This window comes from Octopus bimaculoides, chromosome 4, assembly GCF_046866305.1.
Source record: "Octopus bimaculoides isolate indiv1 chromosome 4, ASM4686630v1, whole genome shotgun sequence".
Taxonomy (NCBI): domain Eukaryota; kingdom Metazoa; phylum Mollusca; class Cephalopoda; order Octopoda; family Octopodidae; genus Octopus; species Octopus bimaculoides.
The window spans coordinates 126,666,835-126,683,527 of record NC_142931.1 but is presented as its reverse complement, the minus strand read 5'-3'; the positions used below and the strand labels follow the sequence as shown (position 1 = coordinate 126,683,527).

Here is a 16,693-nt window from a genome sequence, read left to right as displayed (position 1 = left end):
TAATGTTTTTATCTTTCTTTGTAGATTACTTTATATCATACTTGTGAAATTTATATCGATTTTGACTTTTAAAATGAGTTAAGATTACGTTCATATAAGACACTGGATGCTGCATGAATTCAAAAGATGGTTCTTTAGGTATGGAGGCGGCAAGAAATGTATTTGATCTGTATATGGACATTAAGCTTTAAGTGTACAGGTATGTCAACGATGGTTTGGCCATTTTTGCTAAGGAAATTTTTCTTTTGCAGGTTCTCCTCGATGTTATTGTTGTTAGTTATTGGTGGCTAACTTGTCTGGCAGCCGTTTGGTTGACTGTCTGGCACGAGATTTCAGTTGTTCGACCATAGCTCTGTAAGTCATCAATATTCGAACTTTGAACCAAGTTTGTGGAGAACGGTTTACTTGTTCGTTTGCAACGCACTCGAGGCAGGACCAATTAACTTACGTGCCTTTCGTGATACGCGCGCGCGCGCACACACATACACACACACACACACACGCACACAAATACACCTATACGCACACACAAACACACACACACACACATACACACATGCACACACATGCACACACACATTCACACATACACGCACACAAATACACCTATACGCACACACAACACACACACACATACACATACACACAGGCACACAAATACACCTTTACGCACACACAAACACACACACATACACAAGCACACAAATGCACCTATACGCACACACAAACGCATACACATGCACACACACACATTCACACACACATGCACACACAAACACACACACATACACATACACACACGCACATGTATATATATATATATATATATATATATATATATATATATATATATATATATATATATATATATAATTTAAATAATAAGGGTGAAAAATTAAATATTAATTTGATTAATATCAATTTAAAACCACTGTTCTATCATATTGAAAAATCTGAAGATTCAGAAAAATTATATTACATACATATAAGAGGGATGACCACTAAGTGGACATCCATTATGCTAGAAGAAGACCACCTATGGTCTGACCATAGGTGGTCTTCTTCTAGCATAGACCACCAATGGTCAGAACATAAGTGGTCTTCTAGAATAAAGGATGTCCACTTGGTGGTCATCCCTCTTATATGTATGTATGTATATATATATATATATATATATATATATATATATATATATATATATATATATAAATATATATATATATATATATATATATATATATATATATATATATATATATATATATATATATATATATATACATGTATGTATAAATCCCTCAAGACAGTGCCACTAACATAGCTGTAGTCTAATCAATGGAACAAGTAAAAGAATAAAATAACACACACACACGCATATACACACACGCATACACACACACACAGACACACACACACAGACACACACACACACACACACAATATATATATATATTAACCATACATACATTTATACATTCATAATAGTGAAGATATTTAACGTGCTTCGACGATTTAGCGTCACTTTTCAGTATATAGACAAAGAAAAGATTTTTCTATCCCCTTATTAATAATTTTATGTGTGTGTGTGTATGTGTGTGTGTGTGTGAGTGTATATATATATATATATATATATATATATATATATATATATATATATATATATATAGGTGTGTATGTATATATGTATGTATGTATGTATGTATGTATGTATGTATGTATGTATCTCTCTAAAAACTTACCTAAAAACTTACCTGTGTATACATATATAGGCAGAAGTGGCTGTGTGGTAAGTAGTTTGCTTACCAACCACATGGTTCCGGGTTCAGTACCACTGCGTGGCACCTTGTGGCAAGTGGCACCTGCGTGGCAAGTGTCTTCTACTGTAGCCTCGAGCTGACCAAAGCCTTGAGTGTGGATCTAGTAGATTAATATATATTATTGACTGCTTTGAACATGTAAACTTGTCAACATCGAAACTTTTAAACATGTTTTTCTAATTCATAATTCTAAATTTTTACCATTGATAAACAAAAAATATTGCTGAAACTAGTTTGGGATATACGTAAATAAATTTATTTAAAAATAATTACAAGTTTTTAAAATTTAGGTGCATTTTCAACAACAAATTTTCCTACACACACACGCACACACATTTACACGGGTGGTGGTGCTTTAAGGGTATCGCGTAAGGCCTGGGTGGAGGCCTAACCATCCAAATTCTTTTATAGGTCTTAGAAAAACTGAAGAACCGCTACAATAAGTGTGTGAATCTGAGAGAGGAATATATTGAATAAAATCATAATTAACCAATCCTCTTGTATTTTCTTTTACCTAACGGCAGGAACTTTTCGACCGCCACCTCGTGTATAGATGTGTATGTGTGTGTATGCATGCATGCATGTATGTATGTATGTCATCCAGTTTCATTTCAAAATTTCTTGCCAATAGAGAAAGAGCCGGTTTTTAACCTAGATCCAAGGCGCCTTTATTGAAATTTCATCAACAGCCTAATTTTGTATGTATGTATGTATGTATGTATGTATGTATGTATGTATGTATGTATGTATGTGTGTGTGTATGTATTATGTATGTATGCATATGTGCAGATTTGTATGTTTTGCTTTATGTATGTATCCTCATGCATATAGTTGTACATGCCTATATATATTTAAATGATAAACTGGAAAGCTTTACAGACTTTTACAGTTCAAGTGATGGATTGGATCTGTAGTCTTCGATGATCTGTAGTCTGTGATGATCTGGGGGTGGGGGCGCTATATCTTGGAAATCCGCCGGCCCAATGGTTTCCCTTCATGGCAGAATTAATAGCCAAGACTATTTAAGCATTTTATCCGATCAAATTCATCCTATGGTTGCAGAACTGTTTTCGGAGAGAACGCAATCTTTCAGGATGATAATACACCAATTCGCACAGCTAAGGTTGTTACTGAATAGCACGAGGAACATTCTAGTGAAGTTGAACATCTTATCTGGCCACCACAGTCCCCAGATCTCAATATTATTGAACTTTTATGGTGCATTTTACAAAAACAAGTAAGGAATCGATATCTTCCACCATCATCACTACAAGACTGTTTTAGGTGAAGGATGGACAGAAATTCCTTTGGAAACAATTCAAACTTTGTATGAGTCCATACCTCGTAGAATTCAAGCTATAATTACTGCCAAAGGCGCTCCTACCCCATATTCAAAATAAATTTGTTTGAAATTTTAAGGTGTTTCCATTATTTTGTCCAACCCCTGTGGATATATATATACATACACTTTCTCTTTCCTTTCCTGAGCGTCCAATAATACTATCCATATCACGTCCTCACTTTGTTGTTTTTTTGTTTTTTTGTTATTGTTTTTTTGAACTATATATATGTATATATATATATATATATATATATATATATATATATATATATATATATATATACATACAGTGAGAGAGAGAGAAAGAGAGAGAGAGAGAGAGAGAGAGAGAGAGAGAGAGAGAGAGAGAGAGAGAGAGAGAGAGAGAGAGAGAGAGAGAGATAGAGAGAAAGAGAGAGAGAGAGAGAGAGAGAGAGAGAAAGAGAGAGAGAGATAGAGAGAAAGAGAGAGAGAGAGAGAGAGAGACGCATATTCAAACAAATATATGCATGCACATGTATTATAAAATTGGAAGCATTTGTAATTATTTCGTTCTGAATATTTTATGGGTTTGTTTGTGTGTGTGTGTGTGTGTATGTGTGTGTGTGTGTGTGTGTGTGTGTGTGTGTGTGTGTGTGTGTGTGTGTGTGTGTGTGGTGTGTGCATGCATACATATATGTATTTATCTATGTGTATGTCTGTAAGTGAGTGTGTGTCTGTGTGTGAAGGCATGTGTATAAATATGCATATATACACAGGGTGCGGTGAATAAATTGTCTAAATTAAGCAAAAATGAAAATAACACTGACATCTCTTTTTAGCAGATATATTTACCAAAATTACATTAAAAAATATCTTCAAATACTAACGAGTAAATTTATTCAATCAAATCACCATTGGCTTCAACCACGGTCTCCAGACGACTTCGAAATCTCCTGCAACTCTTCTGGTCGGTGTTCTTGTTTAAGTTGGTGAATGCCACCATAATCCTTTTTTGTTCATTTCTAGTGTTTCAAGGAGTTTTGTTGGTCTCTCGCTCTACTGTGCCCCACACATAATAATCAAGGGGGTTTGCAGTCTGGGGAGTTAGGCGGACAGTTGTTAGATGTGATGTGGTCGCAGAAATTGACTGACAGCCATGACTGGGTTCTCCTGCTCGTGTGGTATGGTGCAAAGTCCTCTTGCTAGACACAGGGTTTTCCAGCAGCCACCCTCTTGACCCAGGGCAGCCTACCCCTCAGGCACTTGATATATGCTTCCCTGTTGGGTTTGAGGCTGTGTGGAAAGATGAATGGAGACATAACGTTGTCATCACTAGTGATCACTCCAAACACCATGATGTTGATTGGACGTTTGATTTTTATCGCTCTTGGTACATGTCCTCAGATTGACACACAAACACTCTGAAATGTTCGTATTAGAACTTCCGGCACGAATGCCAAGTAGTACAGCATGTCATTGCCAAACTTCTGGCAGAGTTAATTACGTCATACTGCTGTTTTTCTCACAGACGGTGCCCAACTGACCCCAGTATACTGTGTATTCGACAAAATCATAAACAGACAATGCATATGCACGAAATTAAAAATATAAAATGGTGACAATCTACCCATCAGACAGAGACACGAACATCTCAGAAGTGCATAAATGTCATCAGTTTTGAAAGATTTGGGCATCGCTGTAATTTGTAGTAATGTCCGCACATTTGTTGGCACTCCGTCGCTTACGACGTCGAGGGTTCCAGTTGATCCGATCAGCGGAACAGCCTGCTCATGAAATTAACGTGCAAGTGGCTGAGCATTCCGCAGACACGTGTACCCTTAACGTAGTTCTCGGGGATATTCAGCGTGACACAGTGTGACAAGGCTGACCCTTTGAATTACAGGTACAACAGAAACAAGAAGTAAGAGTGAGAGAAAGTTGTGGTGAAAGAGTAGAGCAGGGTTCGCCACCGTCCCCTGCCGGAGTCTCGTGGAGCTTTAGGTGTTTTCGCTCAATAAACACTCACAACGCCCGGTCTGGGAATCGAAACCGCGATCCTATGACCGCGAGTCCGCTGCCCTAACCACTGGGCCATTGCGCCTCCACTAATGTCCACACAGACAAAACGCTAAAAGGAAGGCTTGTATATTTACTTCTGAGACAGCAGTGTGTGTGTGTGCGTGCGTATATGTGCGTGTGAGTGTATGCATGTATATATGTATACGTGTGTGTATGCATGCATATGTGTATACCTAAGTGTATGCATGTGTGTATTTTTCTGTGTTTGTATACATACACACCATATCTACATTTATATGTATATGTACACATTCAAATATCCATCTGTCTATCTGTCTGTCTAGCAAAGATAATCTGGAACTCGACCGAGGATAGAAAACTCCGAATGACTCGTCCTTGTTTCCTTGTATCGTCTGTCTAGATGTTTTGTTGTCCCTTTTTTGTATCACCTACCTGTCTGGATGTTTTGCGTTCTTGTCCCATTTTTGTATTATATATATATATATATCCACATATACGTATAGGTAAAATATTTGAAGGAGTAAATATATATTTATACACATACACATGTGTGTGTGTGTTTGTGTGTGTGTGTGTGTGTGTGTGTGTGTGTGTGTGTGTGTGTTTATCTGTGATTATTTGCGAATGAATCAGATTATAGCTGCACGAATCTAATGTTAACTTAAATGATATTGTTATAAGCAAGTGTTGCGAGACAAAATGTTAGGAAGATCTTTTGTGATATTCAGCTTAAGCGAACCAAATTATAGTGACACCATAGTCTTGCTTATTAGAGGCGGTCTTAACAGCTACAACAACAACAACAACAACAACAATATCACCAACAACGGGTCAATGATCAAACCTTAGGCGGAGTTCATCAGAAAAGCTTGAAAAAGAAAATTAAGCGAATTCAAAGAAAAAAAAAAAACACTTCGTAATTTCTTTCCCAAAAGCTCATTATTCATAAAGATTCTTAGGAATATACAAGCACCAATAACGAAACCAAAGGAAAATATTGTGAACATTATTGAGTAATGTGGTCGATTCTACGGATGTAACTCTCCTCTTACATTACATTGTTATTACTTACGAAAATCCTGCTTGTGTATAATAGAAGGCTGCACATTGTGTACCGTGGAAAATTTTCTGTGAGTAAAATTTCGAGTCATTTTTGAAACTATGACATTTGTATAAGAAATATAATAGAAAGCCGGATAAAATATTTTGAGCTGTGTAGATATGTCCCTTTGCAATATATATATATATATATATATATATATATATATATATATATATATATATATATATATATATATATATATATATATATATATAAATACAGTGTACATTTAAACACATAAGAGGTATCCCTCATAGGATTCCTTGCACGCTAGAAAGAACAGCTAAGTTCGAAGGGAATGAAAAATAAAAACATTTACCATCTAACTCCTGGACCATGGAGTTTGCTAAAATAAGTCAGAAACCATGGTCAAGGAGTTAGATGGTAAATGTTTTTATTTTTCATTCCCTTCGAAGTTTTATCCCTAGATAGTGGTTTGGAACGTAGCTGTTCTTTCTAGCGTGCAAGGAATCTTATGATGGATACCTCTTATGTGTTTAAATGTACACTGTATTTATATGAATAATATATAATCTATGGACTAAATTTTTACACGCTAGACCACTGGTAGTAGAAATTTATAATATTTCTTATTACTCTAGATATTATTAATTTTATAGGAGTGGCTGTGTGGTAAGTAGCTTGCTTATCAACCACATCGTTCCGGGTTCAGTCCCACTGCGTGGCACCTTGGGCAAGTGTCTTCTACTATAGCCTCGGGCCGACCAAAGCCTTGTGAGTGGATTTGGTAGGCGGAAACTGAAAGAAGCCCGTCGTATATATGTATATATATATATATATATATATATATATGTATGTGTGTATGTGTTTGTGTGTCTGTGTTTGTCCCCCCAACGTCGCTTGACAACCGATGCTGGTGTGTTTATGTCCCCGTAACTTAGCGGTTGGGCAATAGAGACCGATAGAATAAGTACTAGGCTTCTAAAGAATAAGTCCTGGGGTCGATTTGCTCGACGAAAGGCGGTGCTCCAGCGTGGCCACAGTAAAAAAAAAAGACTGAAACAAATAAAAGAGTAACCTTCCGCACCAATAAACCAGTATAGTTTCTGAAAGTTGCTTCTTGTATTTTCTACGGATTGCTTGAAGGGATCTTTTTCGTTTGGTTGCCAGTATAGTTATTGTCATGTTTTCATCTTACCATAATCAACAACAAACACATTTCGTCAATATAAAAGTCTTTATTAGATTTAAAAAAAAAAAAACTTAATGAAAGCATGATAGGTAAAACAAAACAAATAGCGGCTTATATACCGGAAAATACGGTAATTGTAGCGGCCGTGACAAGTTTGCTCGCTGGTTGCTAGTTGATAGTGTAGAATAGAGGGAAAGAGTTAGAAATGCACAGTGCTGACTAGAAAGGAAGAAATGATAAAGGTGGTATCATCTTCGCTCCACATACGAATAGAACAGAGTGGTGATATTTTAGTAGATATAACCCGGAAGTTGTTCCCCTTCGATTTTCTTCAACTGAATACACATCGTTGATTGGTTGAAATTACCCAAATACGACAACTTTAACACGAAATAACTAAAATACCAAATTTTGTCAAAAATGTTCAAAGTAAACCGTGTTCTGCGTGAAACATTCCACCAGTATAGGAAGTTTCAAACTGCTTAGTTAAAAATAAATTAATTAAAAAATCTGTGAGCCAAATTGAACAGATCCCTGCTAATAATTATTTATTTATTGATTTATAGCGAAAATAATTTTCACGTCATTCATTAGCCTATAAAGGTTTATCATTACATTGAATATAAAATCAATGCGAACAGAATTGATGTTGGCAGTCAAACCGAATAGGTCTGCTTGAAGCTCACTTACTTTCTACACACCTCAATCCCTGGATCTTACCTTTATATATATATATATATATATATATATATATATATATATATATATATATATATATATATATATATTATAAGGTTTTTAAACTTTTAAATTTTCATATTCAAAAGAGACAGAGACTTCAAATTCGATATATCGATTTATTCACCACTCTATGTTAACATTTCTGTGCCAAACTTATCCAGTGACTGGTCTATTGGATTTAGACATTTGGCACTTCTTCAGGAAAAATTATTATATATATATATATATATATATATATATATGTGTGTGTGTGTGTGTGTGTGTGTGTGTGTGTGTGTGTATGTCTATATATGTATATATATGTATATATATATATATATATGTGTGTGTGTGTGTGTGTGTGTGTGTATATATATATATATATATATATATGTGTATATATATATGTGTGTATATATATGTGTGCATATATATGTGTGTATATATATATGTGTGTATATATATGTGTGCATATATATATGTGTATATGTGTATACATATATGTGTATATATATATATATGTACTTTATGTATTGAGCCCTGTTTCTTCTGTCTGTAAAACCAAACCCAGACACACGCGCACGCGCGGGCGCACGCACACACATGCACACATAGTAACAATAATGGTAATTTGTCTCCTTACATCTTTCTCCTGAAGAAGGACTCTGAAACATCGGATTTTTCACTCCCTATGGAAAGTTCATTACTCTTTTTTAGCAAGTTTAGCATATTACATATATATACGAGGGTGTGCTGAAAAGTTCCTGGCTTTGAGTAAAAGAACATACAGGAGAATCAGTTAATTATGGTTTTATTCAACGTATTCCTCTCTCAGATTCACGCACTTATTGCAGCTGTCCTTCAGTTTTTCTAAGCGCTGTAAAAGAACTCGGAAGTTTGGGCCTCAAACCAGGCTTTTCGCGATACCCTGAAAGCCAGGAACTTTTCAGCACCCCACTCACACACACACATTACGCTCGCACACATATGTATATGCATGTATATATGTTTTACTTTGTTTAGATAATTATCTCCAAACATGACCGAATCGAATCCAGCAGACGATAACCAATTTCAAGTAGAAATTATTTCACCCCAACCTGAGAACAAATGCTTTAATCTAAAGGTAAGCGTTTCTTTCCTTTTGTTCTTCAATCTGTTGTGTAATAAAACAGCTTGAGTAAAATCTGCGTCAGTCTTAAACAGCAGGGATAGAAACAGAACTGGTTTTGAGGCTATTGGTGTTACGTATAACTGTTTTGTTGTTTATGCTTTCTTAGCATATAAATTCTCATTGAATACAAATAAAGTATTAGTATTCTTCTTGTGCCTTGATGTTTGCTGCATATGCAGTCAGCCACGATAGAGTGTGCATTCTTCAAAGTAGGTGATTGACTTTAGTGACAGGAATAATTTCAGACACTTAATATGCGATGTTTATTGATGTTCAGAGACATGACCGCTCTGGTTAAGTACGTCTGTGATCAGATATGTTGTCGTCATGACTGTAAGATGCTTTTCTTTTCGTTTATCTAGAACCATATCCAGCATAATTCTCCATTTTGACGATGGTCGGTGTTATTTGAAGAATTTGTGGTTATTTCTGCTTGATTCATGTCGTTCTTAGTCTATTTGTGTGGTTTCATTATTTTCATTGCATGGTTTATCTTTCAGTGTTCACAGAATATATAATCGGTCGTTTTCAAGTAATTATATCATCTTTATATGGATTGATTATTTATATGTTTTTATATGTAATAACGAGAAAGTAGGCTTTTCGCATGTGAGTTTCTTTGGGTTTTGTTTTATTAAAACTCTGGAAAAGGGGCAGTATGTGTTACATGTAGACTTACGATCTTATAACGAAGATGCACAGGTTAAAGGTTTAAAGAAACAGAGAAAGTTCTTGCGGTAGAAGGGATAGACAAAGAACATTGGTGAAAGAATATATATATATATATATATATATATATATATATATATATATATATATATATACATGTATATACATATTAAAAAAAAAAAAATGAAAAAAAAAAAAAAATTGTCTCCACCAGATTAACCACTCTAAAGATTTTTGATTCCCACTCTAAAAGACCAAAGAGACACAACTCTTATCTCACTTTCGTCCATGCTTTTTGTTTCCTATTTTTTGTGTTGCGCTTTTTCCTCTTATTCTTTCTCACATTTTCAAAGAGAGCAAGTATGTACTGTTGTGATCATGAAAGTTATAGTAGCTCAATTTTAAATCTTGCGTATATATATATATATATATATATATATATATATATATATGTGTGTGTGTGTGTGTGTGTGTGTGTGTGTGTGTGTGTGTGTGTGTGTGTGTGTGTGTGTGTGAGTGTGTGTGTGTGTGTGCATGCGTGCGTATGTATGTATGTATGCATATATATATATATATATATATATATATATATATATATATATATATATATATATATATATATAAAGATAGATATAATTTTATATATGACCACTTGTGGATAAAGATGTCAACTATCTATCTATCTATCTATCTATCTATCTATCTATCTATCTATCTATCTATCTATCTATCTATCTATCTATCTATCTATTTTCTAGAGTTTTGCAGTGATCGTCGGGTTTGCTAATCTCCTGATATTTTCGGTGAACTCGTACCTAGGATCTCAGATAACAACTATTGAGAAACGATTCAACTTAGCAAGTAGTGACAGTGGACTTCTAATGAGTGGAAATGATATTGGTTTCCTTGTAACGTCTCTATTTCTAACTTATCTACTTAAAGACACCCACAGACCAAAACTGTTGGGCATCAGTGGCGTTTTATCTGGTCTTGCCTGTATGATATGCTCCCTGCCTCATTTTGTTACACCAAAGTCAAATGCCGAAACTACATCAAATATTTCGGGTAAGCATGAATAAAGAAATATGTATTTTGTTATATTTGGATGAGAGCAGGAATCGCGAATTAATCCTGTTTATTTGGTTCACTTAAAATGGAAATCGAATGGTTGATAATGTGGAAGATCTCTGTCTTACATTTTATCATAATAGTGTAGTAACACTAGTACGACGGTAATGGTGTGGTGATGTGTTAGAAAATCTTGATCGCCATCAAACCTTTGCACTGCAGCTGACCTTCTATCGTTCATGGCCAGAGAACGTGCATATAATAATTCACCCTTTACCGTTACTACAAGAAACTCTTGTCCTTTTGAATGGTATGTGTAGTAGTTTAGGGTTGTCACCGTCAACGTTGGCAAGATATAAGGTATGCATAGATATATTGTTGAGAGGTTAGAGTAGGTTGAATAAATAGCTTTGAAAGAAGCCTACCATTTGGCATTCTTTGTTCCTTGCTCCCTAAGTATTTTGGCAAAAATGTAATACTCATAAGTGAAAACATGCATGTACAGTATCTAATTCGTTATTGTATATTTTTTGCAATACACTTGATGTAAGGCCGAAATGCATCTGGCATTTCGCAGCCTGTTTCAAGGACGAGTTATTTTCTTGCTCCAATATACATTGTGTTGTCAAACATAGTACACACATATGAAATGTGATCTCGGACGAAAATTTCAATAACTTGCCTGTCAACGATGTATATACATTAAGTATGACACATAGATGGCTATTTTAATATGCAGTGAGACAGATTTTGCTGTATAGTCATGGGGGACATTTTTGATATGTCCCCCATTGTTTGATAAAATTACATACAGTAGATCTACTTCATTTCCTTTTATCATTATTATTGGCCAATTAGTGGACTAATTAACAAATTAACCTATCAATTGCTTGATTGAATTATTTACTTTTTCTATTTACAACAGCGATAATCGTTGAAAAAGAATTGTCCTACTGTGAAAGTTCAATGAATGCCAATGAAACTTGTGCACAAAATGAAGTCGATGAAACGACCTATTCAAAAAACATTGCTTTCGGATTAATACTGATGTCAACATTTTTCATCGGAGTATGTAAATCCCCAAGAACTGCCCTAACAACTGCTTATATAGATGATAACACCGAGTCTGTGTACACAAATGCATATATTAGTAAGTGACCTTGCTATATATTTATTTAAGAATTTGCCTGCTATCTCTCTGTCTCCAATACATTGTTTGTGCTACGTCCTCATGTCTGTTTGGTTTTTTCTTTTTCATTTTTCCTGTTTTCTTTTTAAATTGACTATATATATGCATTTTATCATGAAGGTATTGTTACTGCTATTGGCGTGATTGGCCCAGTTTTGGCGTTCATTATAGGAGGAATGTTCAGCAGAATTTATGTGACACTAGAACGTGAGTATATAATGCTTTATCTAACTTTTTTTTTTTAATTCTAGATTAGAATAAATGGAACACTTAGAGCTTCGGACAAACTAATCATTGCTTTATATTCCGGCACCTTGCGTTCGGAGTTTAAATTCCGTTGAAATAAATTTTATTCTTTTCCTTTCCGTGAGCCAATAAATATATTACTATTCCACAACAGCTCACTGACAGAATCGTTAGAGTATCTGACAGGGTACCTTGTGATATTAGTCTAGGCCCTTTACATGCTGAGTTCAAATATCACTTTGGGTTAGATTGGTGGTAGATTTAACCCACCGCTCAGGCTAACACCACTAGCTCATACCATGGGGACCTTTAGCGGAGTCCACTTTTTTGTGTTATAAAAATCTGAGTCAGGTTTTGAGATTTGAGGAAATCTTTCTCCCATGTCTCAGACTCCTCGAAGGGAGTTGTAGGCTCTGCCCTTTCATCTGACTAACCGATAATGTATAAGTGTATTAAGTGTATTTGAGTGTATGTACATGTATAAGTGTGTGTGTGTGCATGTGTGTGTGTGTGTGTGTGTGTGTGTGTGTGTGTGTGTGTCTGTGTGTTTGTGTGTGTGTAAATGTGCTTGTCATAGTAGTTAAGGTGATGGCAGCACAATTGTAGGGGTGTAGGCTCGATTGCTGAACCGGTCAATGCATTGTCTCTTTGAGTAAGGCTCTTCATTTTATATTGTTTCCGTTAATCAAGCCAAATATTGAGTACAAGCCGAATACTAGTGCTGCCCACTCTCCTTCCAGGTATTACATCATGGATATTTCCCTGGGCGAAATGAGGAAGAACCGAGAGGATATCTATATTTGCTCGCGATTACATAGGCAACGAAAGCAATCAGCAGAGACATTGTACATGCTATCAAGTCATACGGTTTGGGGCATCATTCATGGCCTACTGGTGTGTTTACGCCCATATTGTCTCTAAGGAGAATTTCTCCCGAGACGACTTGTACAGCGTATTGTCTTTCCATATCCGAATGTACACAAACATGTGAAATATGACTGTGCATAACTATATTTGATTAAATGCATTTTTATGTTTAATATATTCTGAATGGATAAATCTTTTCGCACATCAGCAAATGTACTATTTGCTATTCTAACATAAGAGCGACCAGCTCTTTATGGCCGTGAACAAAGGCTTGGTATACGTAGCTGATTAAGCATGGTGACACAGAAACGCATATGTCCTATTGTTTGGTAACGTGGTTCATGGCCTAATAGTGTGTTTACACAAATAACGCCTATAAGGGGAATTTTTTTCTCTCGAGACAACTTGTGCAGCGTATTGTGTTTCCAAGTCCGAATGTTCACGAACATGTTGAATATGATTGTACATAAATATATAAATATATTATGCTTAGTCGATTTGTTCCACAACACCCTCCAAGAGGATGCCCCAACATGACTATAGTACAATGACGGAAACAAGTAAAATATATAACGGACGATAGTTTATTTGGTGTGTATTGTTATATATATGTTTCTATGTTTTAGCTACAAACATAACCCCTTTAAATCCAGAATGGATCGGAGCATGGTGGCTCGGTTTTGTTGTATTTGGTGTGGTCTCCGTATTGTTTTCTTTCATCCTGTGCATTTTCCCAGACAAGAAAAAGGAAATAATAAAGAAGCAAACGAGAAAATTATCCGTCAAAGGTAATGCATTTGTAAGCTTATTGTATGTAGCTTCTGTCTTTCTGCAAACATAAATATCTTGTGTCCAAATTTTGACTCTGCATGGTGTCATATTAAAAATGTGTAAAACGTAGTTAGAAGAATTTATGGTTAAGTGTGGTTGTATGTTTTCAGAATTGTTTGTAACAAGATTATATGACGTAGATTGTCGATTAAGGTGTAGGTACGAAACAAATATTGTATTATTTCAGATATACGATTCTTCCTCGTTAGTGAAGACCACGTTACACAGTTAGACATACGGTAATTAAGAGAATAAAGTGCAGTGAACATCCTGGTCGTGTATTCGGCAAAGTATCAGCTCGTCAAAATATCAGCTGTACAGCTCAGGAGCGGAACCGGTGAACTGTGAGAATATTCGGGCCTCAATATGGTTGATGACCATATTTGCGTATATGAAGTGCCATTTTTGTTCCGATAGCCACTCAAGAAGCCTGTTAGTGGAATTCTCCTGCGATCGACAAGCAATTTATTTTGAGAACAAGTTCATCCAGAAGATAGGCGTTCATCCAGAAGATAGGTCTAAGAAATGTTTGGAAGCGAGGAGGCCTTCCTTTTGAGAGATAAGATTATAAAGAGACTAGATTTCGAAGATGAACAGGAGTTGGGAAGGCCCAGAAAGAAAAGAGAAAGAATTGTAAAAATGAAGGGCATGGTTGATGACATACATGTGGGAGTAGAAGCGAAGCAACTAAGAATGCGAAGAAGAGTAGAAAGAGTAGCTGGATTCAGAGAACCAAATGTTTCGAATCGTGGATGGGCCAATGATATTTCCAGTGATCTCATGGGTTTGCTCTCCTTATCTGCATCAAATTTTGAATATTTAATTGTATTCTATAATGCTGAACAAACAAATAAAAGAAAAAAATGCATAATGGTGTGAACGTGTACGTATCATTTTGCATATTGTAATAAATAATACTACATGGTGTAGGTTACGAAACGGCTGTAACCATACGGAAGTCACATGGAAAAAATAAATTCATATTCACCTCACACATCTTCTGACTCCGTATTTTGTATGTATATGTGTGTATGTATGTGTGTATGCGTGCGTGCGCTTGCGGCAATGTACTAGCAAGGTCACTGCCTTTGGGCTGAAACATCAAATGATGTATGTATGCATGTATGTGTCTGTGTGTGTATATATATATATATATAAGAATAATTGTAAATGGAGACAAATGCTCAAGATGTTATTTATATCACCATATCATCGACATATGTTTCGATAGATGCATTAAGATAAATCCGAGAGGAAGAATAATGTGGAAAAATACATCAATCTCATCAGGGAGGATATAAACAAGTGTTCATCAATGTCATTTTAACAGATGTAAGAAACTACAATATATGATACACACACACACACATACACACACACACACACATAAACACACACACACACACACACACACACATACACACGCACACATATATGACGTTAAATTTCTTAACGGTATTTTAAAATTACTAGTGAGAGAAGAAGAGAAAGAAGATTAAAGGAGAAATGGAGGTATAAACAAATAGAAAGTGAATGACAGATAAATAGAAAAGCTGAAGGAAAGAATAGGAGGTATGGAATGAAAGAATAAAGATTAAATTGCAGATATTAGGTAAGTGGGTAGATATTATTTGAAATAGCTGAAAGAGTGTTTTTCTTCCAATGTAGACACCTATAAACACGTTCTTTATAGGTGTGGACCAGTGTGTGCTTGGAAAAAAGGATAAATAGTTTTTCGTCCGTACAAAAAGGGCAGAAGGATTTCCCTTTATCATAGGGAAATGATCATGATAAAATTTTTCAATCCAAACAAAATTGTTTACTACAGTGTTTGAGATGCCAATTTAGTTTACTAAGACTTGTAGAATTATGTTTATGAATGTATTTAAATGTAGAAAGATGGTTGGCAAGACGTTTTTTTAATTCCGTGAATGAAAGTTCAATAAAAAGGAATGTGGAGGAATGCATCAATCCCACCAGGGAGCATATAAACAACAACAAGTTATTGTTTTTTTGCATCCTTATGCTTCGTGCTAATTTTAAATTTTATATATATATATATATATATATATATATATATATATATATATATATATATATATATATATATCTGTGTGTGTGTGTGTGTGTGTGTGTGTGTGTGTGTGCGTGATCGCACCAGTTTTATCCTGCTTTAACCTCCTACATTTTGGATTTACTACTACCTGAACTTTCTGTTTTTTCTCGCTGTTTTTCCTTACTCCGTACGTTGTAACTTCCCCCTCTCTCTCTTTCTTTTCCTTTTCGTCTTCTCTTACCAGTCGCAATGATTGACCGCTAATCCACATTTTTTTCTTTTATTCTGTCTTTGATTATTTCCTCGTGTTCCTTTCTGTCGAAGAGCGTAGGATCGAAACGTAAAAGACTTTTTCACTTTCCCGAGCGTCAAACCAATACACCTCCTTGTTGTTTATACACCTGTCTTCGTCTTTTGTTTTCTCTGTAAATTTCAACTATATATATAGGGCTTTCCTA

At 35.3% G+C, this 16,693-nt stretch overlaps 1 protein-coding gene across 2 annotated transcripts in view; it reads left to right on the top strand.

Moving 5' to 3' along the window:
* The first annotated feature begins 5,315 nt into the window (after nucleotides 1-5,315).
* The window catches only part of LOC106873616 (solute carrier organic anion transporter family member 2A1), a 23,068-nt gene continuing 11,690 nt past the window's right edge, over nucleotides 5,316-16,693 (top strand). The window contains exons 1-6 of one of the 2 annotated variants that reach the window (XM_089351417.1): nucleotides 5,316-6,290; nucleotides 9,159-9,261; nucleotides 10,737-11,043; nucleotides 11,972-12,196; nucleotides 12,356-12,442; nucleotides 13,975-14,136. In XM_089351417.1, the coding sequence (XP_089207543.1) occupies nucleotides 9,175-9,261; nucleotides 10,737-11,043; nucleotides 11,972-12,196; nucleotides 12,356-12,442; nucleotides 13,975-14,136 (868 nt within the window). In that variant the 5' untranslated portion in view covers nucleotides 5,316-6,290; nucleotides 9,159-9,174. The remainder of the gene's footprint in view (nucleotides 6,291-9,158; nucleotides 9,262-10,736; nucleotides 11,044-11,971; nucleotides 12,197-12,355; nucleotides 12,443-13,974; nucleotides 14,137-16,693) is intronic. The other variant, XM_089351416.1, reaches the window with a different exon arrangement.